Source organism: Poecilia latipinna, unplaced genomic scaffold (assembly GCF_001443285.1).
Source record: "Poecilia latipinna isolate Pla-1442-1.1 unplaced genomic scaffold, P_latipinna-1.0 Scaffold16, whole genome shotgun sequence".
Lineage (NCBI taxonomy): Eukaryota > Metazoa > Chordata > Actinopteri > Cyprinodontiformes > Poeciliidae > Poecilia > Poecilia latipinna.
In genome coordinates this window covers 712,785-728,777 of record NW_015112632.1, presented here as the reverse complement: position 1 = coordinate 728,777, position 15,993 = coordinate 712,785, and the positions used below count along the sequence as shown (strand labels likewise).

Here is a 15,993-nt window from a genome sequence, read left to right as displayed (position 1 = left end):
GTCTTAATAAACAACATAAACATGACAAACAATACAAGATCATGAAGAGGTTCAGAGGCAGGATAAAAACAGAAAAATAACTGATTATAACCAAATAAATGGGCAGGAAAATGTCACATAGCTACTCAACATGGTGATTATCCCCCTGCTTCAGATTACAGAGGGAAATGAGGAAATGCCTGTGATTTTTCTATTATAACTAATGGAATCAAGGTTTGCTTTGTTCTGTGTGTTTTTTTTAGAGAGGAATAAGTAAGCAGCCTGAAAACCAGAGCAAATATATAAAAAAAACAGTTAAAAAAAAAACTAAAACTAACTCCCATATCTAAACAAACTTGTGCACCAAATGTAAGAAACAATATGAGATCAAATAGTAAAAAAAAAAAAAAAAAAGAAAATTATTATTCAATGACAACTAACTGAGGCAGAAAAAATCCAGAAACTACAAAGGAACATCCTGAACCTGCTTGCGTCGCCGTTTTCTCCCGTTCCTCTCTTACCCGGTGTGACGTATCCAGGTGCAGCTGCACTGATGAAGGCTCCTCTTGCCAGCGCCGCTCTTCCTCTTCCTCTTGCTACCTGCGCTGCTACTGCCGAGGCCGCCGCCGCCGCCGCCAGCGCTCCTTTAGTCTAAACGTCAACATGCACGAGTGTGAGCGTGACACCAGAGTCACCTTGTTAAAACCTCGTGCTTCTGTTCACATTGAAAAACGTTGAAACCCCTTGAACTTTTTTCACAGTTGCCTCATTTTACGCTATCTATATTACTTTATTATGATTTTATATGATATATCAACATAATGCAGTGAATAATTTTGGAGTGGAAAAAATGGACACATAGATCACAAAAATCTTTAACAAATAAAACACGATTCAACATGTTTTATTGTGTTTGTCTATCATATGAAACCCCAAGGAAATACCTTGAAGTTTGTGGTTTTGTTCCGAAAGGGCACTTTATGAAATAAAGCAGCGCACAAGTTTAAAGAGATGTGAAAACAAGGCAGTTATTGATTGGCTCAACTTGTGAAAACACATCAAACCGTTTTATCGATTCCAGCTGGCTGAACAGCATGGACAAATTGTCTCGTCTTGTTTACATCTCGCCATTTCTGACTTTCAAAGCTCACGCAGAAAGAATAGCCTGGCTGTTTTGTTGTTTCAGATTGAACAGGCTGCCCTCAGTGTCTGGCATGCGGCAAATGCGTGTCTCATTACCGGAGGCAGGATCTTTTTCTTCTTGTTTGCAGCTGCGTTGGGACCAGAGAAGAGTTTTTCCAGGGCTGCCAGAGCAGCGCTGGCCTTTGCTACTTTTTTGTTGGGGCCAGCCCCACGAAACTTCTGCCCATCGACCTCCACCTAACGTAGAAAAACACACATACACACACACACACACACACACCGAGAGGATCCTCAGAATCTCAGGTGAAGAGATGTTTAACGATTACTTTTCACATAAAAGTAGCACGTGGATTCTAGTTTTTGAGAGCGTCTTATTCAGTTGAAATCATTCGGGTTTTTTTTTTTTTTTTTTTTGTTAAATCCATTAAAAATGGCTAAATAAAAGTGACTAAACTGTGCGTGTGTTTACTCGTCACCAGTGACTCAGCCGGTGAGATTCGCTGAGCGGACAGCTTGTTTCGTGATGCCCAGCTGTCAAGTAGACCTGCTAATCAATCAGCAGAGCGATGGAGCAGCCAGGCATGTTGGAAAACAACCCGCCCCACAGAGAACGGGCCCGCCTCAGGAACCACACTGACTGATTGGGTGTGCTGGCTGATCAGGCTGCGTCTGATTGTGCGTTTCTGCCCTTTTTGCGAGTCTTCCTTCCCCGTAGGAGCACATGCATGACAAAAGCACTCCCGCGGATGTTTTCGTCCGTGCGTTCTCACCTCCATGACAAAGCGTTTGTCGTGGCTGCCTCCGCTCTCGGAGATCAGCTCGTATTTGAGGCCTCGTCGCTTCTCGTTCAGCTCCATCACCGGATTCTTCCCACTCGCCGTTAGGATGGGACCCTGAGTTCGCACCTTGGTGGTGAAGAGAATGAATTGACGTGAGCTGACTTTACGGCTTCGTTCGAAAACACCGCTAACGGTAAACCTGGGAGACGGAGAGTACCGTGCGAAGGAAGTCGCTAAGAAGTGAGCGGAGCACGACAGAGAAGGTCTAACAACAGTACAGAAACCTCAATGTTGTTTTTTTTTATTTTTCTGCATTTGCAACGCTGTATTTCAGTCAATGTTTTTAACTTTTTAATCTTAGAAAAAATTGGATTTGAGCTGGATGGGACGACCACTTTCAAACTCCTCACCTCCAGCGTGTTGGAACCGTCTGAGGAGTGTGTTGGGTTATTGCTAGAGTGTGAGGATGTCTCACTCTTCCCCTCGCTGTCAGACTTCTCATCCGAGCTCATGGGGTCCAGATCCGAGTCGAAACCTGTCGGGTAGCCCATCGCCTGGAGAACCTTAGGTGGGGAAGAAAACAAAAATGAAGACAATGAAAAAGTAAAAAATGAAAATCTGTAGCAAATTTATTTTATCAAGACTTAAAGAACCTTATAGCGCAGAAAGGAAATAAGATTTGCATAATGCCAATTTTATCCTTGCAACAGAGTGAAAAACAGTCCAGTGTAGCAGCAGATTACAATAAAAACAATGCAAAAGCTGCATGGAGTCGTACAAGCTTCCTGCTTTTAGCGGCCAAAAGAAGAACCAAGCATAGAAGAGAGAGAAGATAGAAGAAGGAGAAAAGGAGTTTCTGTTTGCAGTTGGCGATTGTGTCAAACCTGCTGGGCCAGTCACTTTTGTCTGGGTGGCAGTGAGACGGAATAACAGATGAAAAAGACGAAGCCCCAAAAAGAAAAGCAGCGAGTGAGAAGGAGAATAGAAAAAAAAAAGGTGAAAAGACGGAGAGAAAGAGCCTTATGGGAAGTGAGTGGATGGCGGATTATCCCAGCTCTGTGGACTGGAGAGCCTTTTTGTTCACAAGCACTTTAGGATTACAAGGATTTGCCCACAGCCATTATTTCTCACACAAACATTAACGCTAACATCTTTGTTAATAAATAAAGGTGTTACAGCTGCTAATGCCATTTATACACATTTGTATTCAATTGCCATAGGCCAATATGTACACGTTTCATATCATCCTAAATTTTCTACGTTTAAGAGTAAAGATTTTTCTCCTTCCCGATCAGCCTTCCTAAAAAATAATTACAGCTAAAAGTCATGGGAAAAGAAGAGGAAACTGGAGCATTAATAATGTATCACTGGCTTCAGAGTGAAAAGTGCATCGTAATAAACATACTGGAAATGAAACGATTTTGATCTGACGGTTAAAACTTCTAACCACATGCGATAGTTAAACTGAAAATCAGACGCCATCTCTTTCTAAACAGCCTCAAAAATCAATCAGGCAGTGGTGGATTTTGACTTGTGTCTGAGAAAAGAGCTGGTGGACAGAGTCAAACAAAACCAAGTACTGGGTATCTTGAGATTCCCAGATTGTGACAACTTGTAGTAAAAACACATGGTATCAGTATTATTTAAAAAGTTTAAAGAAATTTTACTAAAAATGGCTGCAAACTTGCTTCTGGGTGGGTTTAAACTAACCAATTAGGAATGAAAATCCAGAGGAAAGCCTCTGCTGGGTGGCAGGCGGTTCAGGTAAAATATTTTTTACCGAGTACAGAGTGAAAAAAGTGCTGCTGCGACCCAAACGTAAAACATTCAGCCTTTAAAATGAACCCCTCTCCTGCACTTTTGAAGCAATCGACAAAACTATATGACTGTGTAAAGGATTCAATTAATCTCCATCAGTGAATTTCTGTCCAGTTCAGGACCGATCAGACAAAAATATGTTAGATTTTGAACAAACGCAGTAGAGATTTATTACAAACTGAAGTAGTAGCCCTTTAATTTAACAGAAGCTAGTAATTACTAACTTCAGTGCCTTTAGCTATTAAAGCCACATCTTCTTTCAGTGGTCACATCATTCACAGCTGCTTATCATTTACTGGTGATGCAAACAAACAGAAAACTTGTTTTGTTTTTTTCTCACCCTCCTCGAGTGATCCATATCAACATCAGGCAATGATTATTTTACGTCTCCATCAGTGTGCATCTGTCAGACAGCTCAGCTGCTCGCATCGTTTCCTGCGTTTTCCACCTCACCTTGACAGCAACATGGAGCTTGGCCGTCTTCTTGGAGGAGCCGGACGCTTCGTAGACGGTTCCGTCCACATCCACAGACATGGTGAAGACCGGGGCGTGGACTGGCCCCGACTGGGACAGCAGGCGGTACTGCAGCCCGGGTCGGATCTGGTTCAAGCGCATCAGGGCGTTCATTGGCTGGTTGGAGTCTATGGCTTTACTGTCGAGGACTGCGGCAATTACAGACGGAAGAGTTCCACATTAAAAAGGAGATTTAATAGTGGTTTGTCAAGCTGCAGCAATTAGACCAACTTCAAATATTCAGATAATGTACTCATAAATCATATTCTTTAATGCATTTCACTCTAGCCGGCAGTTTGTATTATTATTACAGATGACTTCATTTCTCTACTCCTCATTAGATCACTGTATCCTCTCACTGTTGCAAGAAAGAGTGAAGGATGGCTGGGAGTCGAGCTAAAATGTTAGCAATCAATACTATTGATTTGCCTCCAGGGAGGGGAGAGGAGAACAAAAAGGTGGAAGGAAATAAAGACGTTCCAAAGAGAAGTGAGACTTTTCTATGAAGCAAAACGGTTCTTAATTTTAAAACATTTCATTGTGCATTAAAAATGTTTGTTAAACAGATCTGACCATTTCAAATATTCCTAAATATAATTGACTAAAAGAACTGATCATAACACAGTGTTCAATGGCTCACCTTTTCTAAGGTTCCTCTTCATCTTCTTAATGAGGTCCTTGTCGTCCATCGTTCCATCTTCATATGGCCTCTTTAGCCCTAAACCTAAAAGGTGGAGGAGACAGAGGCAGCGCAAGCTAAAAATTGATCACAAACACTTATTTCGAGAATATACAGGTGCAAAGGCGTGACAGCGAGACAGGGAGGCAATGTCACGGAAAAAAATAAACAGCCAGCCAAGAACGAGAAGGATAAACTCGCAGATAAGATAAACAGAACCGACAGGCGGCCCAGAAAACAGTCAAACAACGAGGAAGACATGCAACACAAGCCCTTCTGCCACTTGCACCTTAATCTGTAAATGCCTCGGCAATTTTCCATGTCAGCGACATGAAATATCAAAAGCCCCACAGTCGATTTTCCATTAGAATCGTTTTGGAAATGGGCCAGTTCAACATCTTTTGAGATTCCTGTGAGTTTTCCTCTCTGGTAAGAGCAGGAGCAGAAGACGCATTCCTGCACAGCTGCTGCAATTCCAGCATACAAATATTTATAACGTCAAACTGTGAGTTATTACAAAATATTACCTTCAACAAAGTAGAAGGTAAATATGAAGTGAAAGGCAAACAGCACATGGTCTCCATTGCATTGCATTACCAATCATAGGAACATCTACCAGACTGAATTTTCGGCTCGTTCTCTTTTGCTGAATAACTCCGGCTCAGTCCAATTCCACGGCAAGAACATCCATGTTTGTCTTATTTAGAGACAACATATCACTTTGAGAGCTGATGACCTTACCATGAACAAATTGCTTTAAATTTAGCTCGTCTGCCGCTTGGGATATTTTCTCTGGTCATTTATCCGCTGCGTTTATGTGCCGTTAAGACGCATTTCATTCACCAACGGCGATTTGGTAGAATAACTTATTTTACCACGCTGAGTTAAACAGTCATAGTGCGCCGACAGCATGTTGACTAATGCTAAAGCAGCAAGACAAATGCTGCTTTAGCATTCGTCTTGCTGCTAAAGCAAGACGATCAGATCTAAACTGGTTTAAAGAGTTTAGATCAGATCTAAACTGGTTTAAAGAGTTTAGATCAGATCTAAACTCTTTAAACCATCAAGAGTTTAAAGGCCAACTGGTAAAGTGAAGGGGACTTAGTACAAATTCAGGCAATACTTTTTTTTTATTTGGAAAGGAAATTGAAAAAAAATATTTGTTCGTTTCTTTTCTTTAGACAAGGATGTGCTGATTTATTAATATACTAAAGCTTGTCGCACTGAATTAGCAAAAAGAGATTTTAATACTTTTCCAAGGTATTGAGAAGCAATTTCATCAGCTCAGGTCAGGAGAAGGTGGAGGTCACACAGCAGAAAGTTCAGCAGTTTTATGTTGCTTCATTTATCAGCTTTACTGATGCTGTGCCAGTGGTTGTGCTTACAAACCCATCCAGTACGAGTAAAAGACTCGTGTCTAAGTTGAAAACATTTGACACAACACGGGCTGACCCAATATACTGGATCACAGTCCAGTAAGACGTCTAAATAATAAAAAAGTCAAACCAATAAACACTGAAGGATATACTAAGGAAGGGAGAGAGAGAAAAAAAATATCTATGTGATCTGGCAAAAACTTTAAAGACAGGATGTGTGGATGAAAGCCAGAGACACACAGGATGAGAGAAGGAGAAAAAGCAGAGCAGGGAGGTAGGCAGGCATGGGAGATGGGTACACACCTTCTTTATCAGACCAAGGATATTTCTGTGATGGTTTATGTGAGGGAAGAGGCTCCATCTCTAACACCTTGTAGATCTGTCCGAATGCCATGAGTCTGAGAGCATGCTGTCGAATGCAAAACACAGCAGACATAAGGGCTGGGTGGGAGGAGCTGTGAAAGTGGATCAGATCTAATTAAAACACATTTCACTGCAAAACATAGTTTAGGGTTCTTATTGTAAAATTTCTGCTCCAAGTGCTTCTTTCTGTCAGAAAATGATGTTTAAAACCCAAATCAAGGAAAATTAGGAAAATTATACCAAATATCAATCAATCAATCAATCAATCAATCAATCAATCTTCTGTCCATTCCTTTACACATCTACCCATCCATCCTTCCTTGAAGCCCATTTCAGCCACTTTGTTCACAATGCCTGCGTTTATAAAGACAAGATATTCGATTGCTGTAATTACAAAAACAAAGCCTCTTCCATTGATTTTTTTGGAGGTCATAAATGTTCCACTTTTTTAGTTAAAATATGAATAAAACTTTTTTTTAAAAAATTATGCAACTTTTCCATCGTTTTATTGCCCCTCTGGAGACCCGAGCCAAACTAGTTGGTTGAAAAAAAAAAGAAAAAAAAGAGAGATATGAATAATTTTGAGCTTTACTCCACTGTGTGCCAGGAAAACAGCTCTCTGTCATTTATTCTGCTTTTATTTAGACATCAAACACCATAAATATAAGAGTCGGAAATGACTCGGTCACGAAGTCGGCAGTTATGATTAACTATCCTTTTCGAAAATGATTGAAATTGGCAGACGTGGATCCTGCAAATAAATATCCACCTTTTAACATATGTAGCAAAAGATGAGCAAACTGCACGCAGCGGATCGGCTAAATTAAATCCATCAAGGAGGCAGGACGTGTCAGATATTCGTGGAGCCTGGTGTGGCTCATTGACAGAACAGCTCCCTTACTCCTATCTGCTCTTGTATCTGCCTCCACACAATTATCCCCATTGACATTCCAGCCTCGTTCTGGCTGCCTTCAAAGGAAATGGACGGCAGGATTCACTAAGCCATGCGGCTCAGAGGCTGCCCTGCTCAGTCGAGCGCGTGTGTGAAGAAAGCCGTGCCCCCACACACACACACACACACACGCGCGCGCACACACAGCCACTGTCCTCCGGGTGTCGGAGATGGATTTATGGCTCGCAACGCCAACAGTTTCCCACACCAATCTTTAAAATGCAGCACCACACAGGCCCAGTTATATGTATGTGTGTGTGTGTGTGTGTGTGTGCATCCACAGCGTGGTCTTGGGGTGATACTGAGGTCTGCCTGTCTGGTAATTGTCGCGTTGCTTTCTTATTCCCAGAGTATAAGAACTTAGGGCCACTATGGCTAAAGCGTAACAACGCTGTCAGTAAGCTGTGGTTTGTTTGAGCGTACCTGCGCGCCGTAGGTGACGGCCTCGGCCTCCTGGTCTGTCATGTTGGCAAGAGTGTCTGTAGGCTCTTTCTCACATGGGTCGTGTAAGCCTGGACCACCTAAAGGAAAGGGAAGAAGATACACAGATCTAGATTAAAAAGAAACAATATTTTTAATCATTTGATAGCGTACCACATGCTGCTTTGATTATATCTGCTTTAGTTCTTTCTACTGCAAACTTTAACCAGGATTCATTCAAATTGTTCTACTTTTCAGAATCAGTTTTCCAGGTTTTTAGCCACTCTTTCACTTCTTTTTTCTGGAGATACGACAGTCCAGGTTTGGAAGCGTGATAAAGAGCCATCACTGTTTTTCAGGGGGTAAATTTAGATCCGTTAAAATATGTAATGCTTCATTACAGATCAGTTGTGAACAGTAATACCTTAATTCACAAAATTAAAAAAAGGGAATTGTAATCATTTTCTTGTTTTCTAAACTAAGTCCAGGTAGGAAATAGTGTGTCAGGTGTCTAGAGGCCATAAGAGTGATACTATTTCCTCATTTGATTTTTGAATGAGTTTTTGTTGATCTAGTTGGACAAACACTCTGGTTGAAATGTGAAAAATTGAATATAAATATTATCCCTTATTCTAAAAAGGCCTTCTATTTTTCTCAGCATCCTTTACAGAACTGAATGAATAAAGTCCAAGAACTCAAACCTTTTTTTCAGACTTATTGAGACTTGGACAAAGAAAGTCAATTTTCTTACTTCCAGACTTTACCCCGTATAACATATCTGTCACCAAGAAAGAAGAAGATAAGATCGTAATGGATAAAAATAAAAAAAATATTTCAATTATGCTGCTATGGTGTTTGCAAGTACATCCCAGAAAAGCCTCAAAAAATCATTCAAGATGCACCAGAAAACATCAGAGATTGGATCAGAACCGAGCTTGGCTGATTCTTAATTAACAAGAAATGAAGGGAAAGAAAAGATGCTGCCAACCTGACAAACATGGGCAGAGCCAATAAAGAGCAAATAGTAAATTGCACATTTCTCTTTACTGACTGACAATAAAACGTGTTACATTTTATTGTTTGATACTTTGTATCCGTCTCACAGAATGAATCAGAAAACACAGCTGGAATCAGGTATAGTTCTCGCAGCAGATGTTCTTACACCTTAATTTACCTTTCAAGGTCCATAAATTTTTGTCAAATTAAATAAAAACAAGCTTAGGTTTATGAAAGGCAACTCCTGCAAGGACAAATAACATCTTGAAAAGCTGTGCCTAATTAGAATGCTCTCCTCATGACAACCTTCTCAGACAGCTGTGCTCTGCAAGGTCGCTGGCAATGGTTCGACCTTTGCGGCTTTGAAATGAGCCAAAGTATCTGCTCCTCTATCCAAACTGAGGACATCCGTTTGCTCTGTTCAGCGGCAATGCGAGGTATTAGCAAGTGGAGAAGCAGGCTCATGGGTGGACTCTTCAAACTTTGGTTTCATACCTGGGAGCAGTATGCCTGACGCCAGACACTCCATGACTCGACGCAGCGCTTCTCCTGCTCCAAGGGGTCTGTTGCAAGTGGCGATGGCCTTCTCGCATATGAGCTCTAATGGCTGCAAGGAGGAATGGATGCAAATGAAAATATGTAAAAAAACAAACAAAACAGGAAGACGTCCAGGGTGAGCTAAATTAATCTTCTATAAAACATGCCAAAATGTTCCAGTTGATTTAGATTTTTTTTTTGCTCTGACTTTAGATTTAAACAAGCTTACTTCCCACCTCTCCTTTTGGATATGGTGTGTTCTGTTGCCCAATAAGAAAAAAAAAAGATTCCATATTTATTTAAAAAACAGGGTTTTCTGGCACTAGTTGCCTTCATTTGCAGTAGATCAAACAGGGAAAAAACGTAGAAAGAGAAGGAGGAAAGACATGCCGCAAAATAAAGATACTAACTTGGGACTTTTTTCTCTGTTTGACCAAATTAAATTGAACATTAAGCAAATATTTTTCTAAATGTTTCTGTATGCGGTTATTTTTCTGGAAAATAAAGATACACTTTAATGTATCTTTTACCAGACTGAAAGTGAAACTTTTGATTTCTCAGCATCATTTAATTAAGTATCTAAGATTTCTATCATGTAGGGAAATTAAAGAGCTACTTGTTTTATCGAGGCTATAAGAATAAAGAAAAAATACAACTGGCAAATATACCATGCTAATAAAAAAGAAGCAAATTACAAAAGGTCCAGTTATGCTGAATAAATATGTAATAATTTTGAGTTCTTGACCTAAGTTATCATTGCAAACTATAATGTAATTTACTCATGTTCTTGTCTTTCAAGCAACACTTTTACAATAATACTCCCAAAAATTTGTAATAATTTCAAGGCTAAAAAAATTTCCATCATAGTGTTTTATCTGCATTTTTTGATTTGCACATAAAAGATGAAAACTAAATACAATCTCATCCAGAAAGACAAAAACTTTGGGTTAATGGATTGACATTAAAGTTAAGGCACAGAAATTCTTCAAAAATGTCAGAGGAGGTTCAAAATTAATCATATCAATCTTTATCAATCTTTATCTTTCGGAAAAGTTGGACAAGTTTGACAAATAGCCAATAAAACACAATGTTCTCGAGTCTTAGTGAAAGATGGAACAATTAGATTAGTTTACTTTTTTTAAAGTAATTTTCTTTCTCAAATTAACTTAGGATAAAGTTATCCAACTAAAACTAAACTCCATTTTAGTTAAACCTGCGACTTATTGAAAATGCGGAGTACAAATAAATAGTGCTTCACATTTAAGAACAATAAAAAGATTCCTCTGTTCAACAAAGCAGAACACCGTCTCCTCATTTCATGCAATTAACACTCGAAGATAAAGAGTAAAAAGACTCACCCATCCTTTGAGAGGTTCCCAAATGGGGTGTCTATTGCACATGTCTCTTAGTATCCTGAGAACGATAACGCAGGACTTAAGTCCGTTCACTCGAGCCTGAGAATTTGTAGGAAGAAGAGGGAAAAATGGAGGAAGGTATGACATTGGGAAACAAAAATAAAAATAAAATCAGAGTGGGGGAAAAAGGGAACAAATTTTGCATAAGGGTAGAAAATTTTTTGCAGACATACATCTTTAGATACAAATAACTGTAACTGTTTGTGCAATTCTGCATATACTCAGCTAAAAATCGCTCTCTTTTTATGATGGCTCGATCCATGTCATTATGCCAACTTTTTCGCTTTTAGTGTCAGTAAGGTGAGTTGGAGGACAGATGGGGAACGGTATGGGAGAAAAATATAAAAGGAAGCTCTGACATACTGTACAAACCAGGCAGGTTCACACAATAGCAAAAAAAAAAAAGAAAAAAAGAAACAAAAACAAGTATAAAGTATTGCTTTTGTAGCCTTACGATTTTTCTTTACGAACACCCTTTTTTGGCTAACGTGTGTCCGAAAGTATTTGACAACAAATACAAGACAAACGGACTTGAACTTAAATGTAAATCTTAATTTGTTATAACAAAGATTTAAATTTGTGCTAAAAAAAAAAAAAAAAAGTGTAGATGCCTCCTTCTGTTAAACCGAGTGACAATAATAAGCACAGAAAAGTGAGCATGTCCTCCCTGGGTGAATCGTCAGGCTACAATAAGCATCGGGCACGAAGACAGGAAGTGAGTGGGTGCCGACCTGAAACCATTTGGCGTGTCGCAGCGCTGCCAGGGCCAACAGGCATCTGTGTCTATCCAGCACCTCCCCCTCCTCCTCAGCCTCCACTGTGTGCGCAGCAGCGCCCAACACTGCCACGAAACAACAACAACCCGATATAGAGAACGTAAAACACACACACATCATGGCTGAGTGTGTGTGTTTGAAGGTTGCATGTGTGTGAATGTACCCAGACATGCTTGAAAGAGTGCATGAAAGTGCATACACACACACGTGCATGGACATTTTTTTTTTTTTTTTGTACATACAGGGTGCCTTTCATGCCATAAAGTTGAACTCTCCTTGTAGAAAGTGCTCCTTCTCTAGACAGTTCTTGGATCTGTGTGAAAGATCTTCAAGGGATCAACTCGGGATTTTTGAAGTGGGGTTATAGTCAGTGAGTGTTTTACCTGTAGAGGTCAACTACAGGTAAAATATTTCAGTATAAATTCAGAAAGGATGATCCTGGAGGCGGAAACTAACGGCTAGTCTGAGCAGGGCTGTTCTGGCCGTGTATGTTGAAGTTTTGTAAATCTGTCAATTTAGTTTTTTCTTCAGGCAGTCACTTAAGTTAGTCGGAAACCAAAATCTGTAACTTTTGCGTTTGGAATTATGATTACTTTTAGATCCTCTAATTAATCTAATAGATTAAAAACACTCTGAGAGCCGTGGTGGAGATGTTTTTTGTTTGTCAAATGCCCAGTGTGACGACGGGAGTTTTTTTTTTTTTTTCTTTTTTACAATAACTTTTTGGTCGCTTTCTGAACCTGTAAATAATTTGGATGGAAATTTTTCTTTACATCCAAGTTGTAAGAAATGTTTACTTAATATTATGTCTACAATTTTGCTTGAAATAACATATTTTTCAAACATATTGGAAGTGCGTTTGAAATCAAAATATTCCCAGAAAAGGCTGCGTTTTCTGGGAATATTTTGGTTTTGGAGATTAGAAGGCAAAGGCCTTTTTTGAAAGTGACCAATTACCACCTAATAAAGGTACAAACACAAAAACGTAAAACTATGCACAAATGCCATTTTATTTTTTATTGTTTTCTATTGTTACTTTTGTATTATTGGAGGAGAAGCCCATTATTATTTGAGGATCTACATCCTGATCCTGGTCTTGCTCAGAGTAGCTGTTAGCTTCTAGCTCACTAACCAGAACATACTTCATAAAGCTACGAAAGGTAAGGTGAGATTATTTAATACTTCAATTCTTTTCACAGAGAAAGATCCAGAACTATCCCATTAAAGGGCATTTCTTTCAAATAATTTAGAGAACTGTTTTTTAATTTAGTTCTACCAAATGATGTGGATGTTTGAGCATGAAAATGTTCATTATTTTATGCTCGTAATGTTTATAATAAATCATTAAAAAGGAGCTCAATCATTGTCACAGAAAAAGAAGCAACTTTGTGGGAGGGAGAGCTCCCTACAGACATACACCAAAAACAAATACCCAAGGAGAGTTGATTTACCCTGTAGTGGGCGCTGTAGAGGCTTAGTCACCTCATTGTTCCCAGCAAGGTTAATCAATGTCTCCTTTATGTATTTACAAGGAATTTTGATCCAGTCTGCATCAGGCAGGAGTCAAAATAAGAGCTTGTGTCTGTTTTCATTGTTACATTACTTAAGGTGCACTTGATTTTGCAGATTTGGACATAAAAAATAAATATGGCCAAACAAAGACCCCTCCAGCCAAACAGAAAATCAAGCGCTCCTAAAGTAGAGGTGAAAAAAAAAAAGAAGAGAAATAAATCTAAGGTTGTTTGAACTGATTTGAGACGAGCACAATACAGGAGGGATCAAGGCAGGGTTTGGTCAGAGCAGCGTGGCCGGTAGAAGACGAGCATTCTTCTTTACAGTAATACTTTTATATGGGTGCGTTTGATTCATGCTACCTTACACACCAGGCTGCTCGAGCTTCTACTGAATTTTTGCAAGATATGCGTGAAGGCAGGTTGAATCAAACGCAGCTGTGTATGAGTGATTGAAGTTACATGGATGGCTTATTGTGGAAGTAAAAAAAAAAAATCCTCATTGTGAGGGGTCTGTAAATATTTCCCCAGCTTTTAAAGAATTTTTTTTTTCTCCTCACCAGACTTGAGCATTCAAATAGACCCAATGCAAAGCAGCATCTGAACATCTTTCTGACAGTTTCCCTGAAATGCAGTTTAGCTCTTGTTCTGTTTAAAGCAGACAGTGTGCATCTTGAGGTCTGTCAGATCGGTCCCAGCTGCAACTGGGACTCTTCTGCCACTGCTAGTGGATCATTATAATCTTTCTGCTGAAGCTTGTCCTCCCACAATTCTTGCAAACTCTCTGTTGGCTGCTACCTCTTTTATCATTATCACCCACAGTGTTTCTGAAGCTCTCAGTCTCATTAAAAAACAAACAAAAAAAATCCTTCCCTTCCCTGTCGCGTCTCAGCTAATTCTCTGTCCCTCCTGCCTCTGTGGCCGTGCTGAGCAACTGATCACCAAGACTGCACGAAAACATGTAAGTGTGCACACAGGAGTTATTTTCAACCAAATATTAATGAACAACGCAGCTACAAAAGGTGCATGTCAATAAATTTGACTGCTGGAATGTTCATTTCCTCCAGTAATTCCATTCAAAAAAGTTGAACTGATGTAAAAGCCTTTCCAAAAGTGTTCATTTCCGTTAATTGTGATGCTTAAGTTTGACAATAAATGGAAAAGCCAATAAGACAAAGATTTTTAGAGCATAAATTTCAACCTACTGTGAGCAGAAACTGTTGCTTGGGGATCTTTTTGGATGAATTGTTGCTTCAATGTGGCATGGCACCGAGGCGATCAGCCGGCGGCCTTTAGGTCGCCAGCATTGTTGGATCTGATGTCTGATCTTCCTCTTGACAACACTTCAGAGATTCTCTGTGGGGTTTGGATCAGGCTAATTTGCTGGCCAATCAAGCACAGTGATATCGTGGTCAATGAGCTAGGTATTGCTACTTCTAGAGGTGAGCAGGTGTTTAAGTCCTGCTGGAAAATTAAATCAGCATCTTCAATGGCTTGTCAGCAGACGAGAGCATGGATCGGCCTACAGTCTTCTGGCAGACGGATGTACGAGCTTGAGTAGACCAACAGCAGCAGATGACATGGCACTCACAATCATCACAGGCTGTGGAAACTTGGCACTGGACGTCAAGCAACAAGGATTCTCTGACTGATTTTCAAATAAAATGCAAAATGTATTTTCATCTAAAAAATAAAAGACTAAACCTCAGCCGTGCTCTTTTTCTCCTTAGCCCATGTAAGACGCTTCTGATGATACCTCTGGTTTCTTCCACTTAATTTTCCCTCAGTATGCTTGGATACAGTTAGTTACTTCAGCAATGATCTCTTATGGCTTACTCTCTAGTTGAAGTCAGCAGGTGATGACGTAGTTGTATTATTATCTCATTTGTTTGGTTGAACGTGATGTGATTTTCTGAAAATCCGATTTTAGGGTTTATACCAGCTACAAGCTATCATAATCAGAAGTAACAGTATCTCTGTGTAATGCATACATTTCACTTTTTGAAAACATTTTTACCACCTAAGATGCACCTTCATTACTTAAAATCTAAATCTAAAGTTAGGTAATAGAAGTGCATCAGCCTGATATATTAAATTATGTATATATTGTTACATCTATACATCATGAAAACAGCGTGAAAATAACATCTGCACTTGACAGTTATAGTTTCACTTGTGCTTAATGTGATCATCATCCCTGAATATGTGTCTTTTTATATATATATATATATATCTCGCACCATGAACACAACTTAATAATGGGGGGAAATATTAGGCCCAGTCATCTTAAAATATGCTCTTTATAAATCTAAGAGATTAGATCCAGTAAGACGGGCATGTTTATTTATCAGCTGAAAAATATGGCCGTGTGTTTGTGTGTGTGTGTTGGGGGGGATGTGAGCCGTTCTCTCCGTCTCGTTGAGGCCTGGGAATGATGTACAACTAACCTTCGCGCCATCTCTCATCCCTCTGTGAGAGCCGAATGTCTTGTTGGACAGGAGCCACGCGATGGATGGGCGAGCTTGATGCCACTGCTTCTCAGTTATTGATTTCACTGGCCTGCTGGCCTTGCTTTCCCCAGCTAACCAAGACTAATTATAACCAGCCTCTGCTTGCCATGAAAGCAGGTTGTTGGAGCACCAAACACGAGATGAGTCCTCAGCGAGATAACACAGGCATGCCTTCTGAACTTCAATTCAACCTTAATTTGTTTTTAATATATATATATATATATAT

The 15,993-nt window shown here is 39.7% G+C and overlaps 1 protein-coding gene across 7 annotated transcripts in view; it reads right to left on the bottom strand.

Annotated features, from left to right (window-relative positions):
* strbp (spermatid perinuclear RNA binding protein) overlaps window positions 1–15,993 on the bottom strand; it is a 103,867-nt gene that overhangs the window by 13,223 nt on the left and 74,651 nt on the right. For all 7 annotated transcript variants that reach the window (XM_015034041.1, XM_015034063.1, XM_015034036.1 and 4 more), the window contains 11 exons: window positions 11,702–11,811; window positions 10,914–11,009; window positions 9,514–9,625; window positions 8,026–8,123; window positions 6,591–6,696; window positions 4,873–4,956; window positions 4,173–4,381; window positions 2,312–2,464; window positions 1,893–2,027; window positions 1,219–1,359; window positions 501–630 (listed from right to left, as the gene is read on the bottom strand). In XM_015034041.1, coding sequence (XP_014889527.1) covers window positions 501–630; window positions 1,219–1,359; window positions 1,893–2,027; window positions 2,312–2,464; window positions 4,173–4,381; window positions 4,873–4,956; window positions 6,591–6,696; window positions 8,026–8,123; window positions 9,514–9,625; window positions 10,914–11,009; window positions 11,702–11,811 — 1,374 coding nt within the window. The remainder of the gene's footprint in view (window positions 1–500; window positions 631–1,218; window positions 1,360–1,892; window positions 2,028–2,311; window positions 2,465–4,172; window positions 4,382–4,872; window positions 4,957–6,590; window positions 6,697–8,025; window positions 8,124–9,513; window positions 9,626–10,913; window positions 11,010–11,701; window positions 11,812–15,993) is intronic.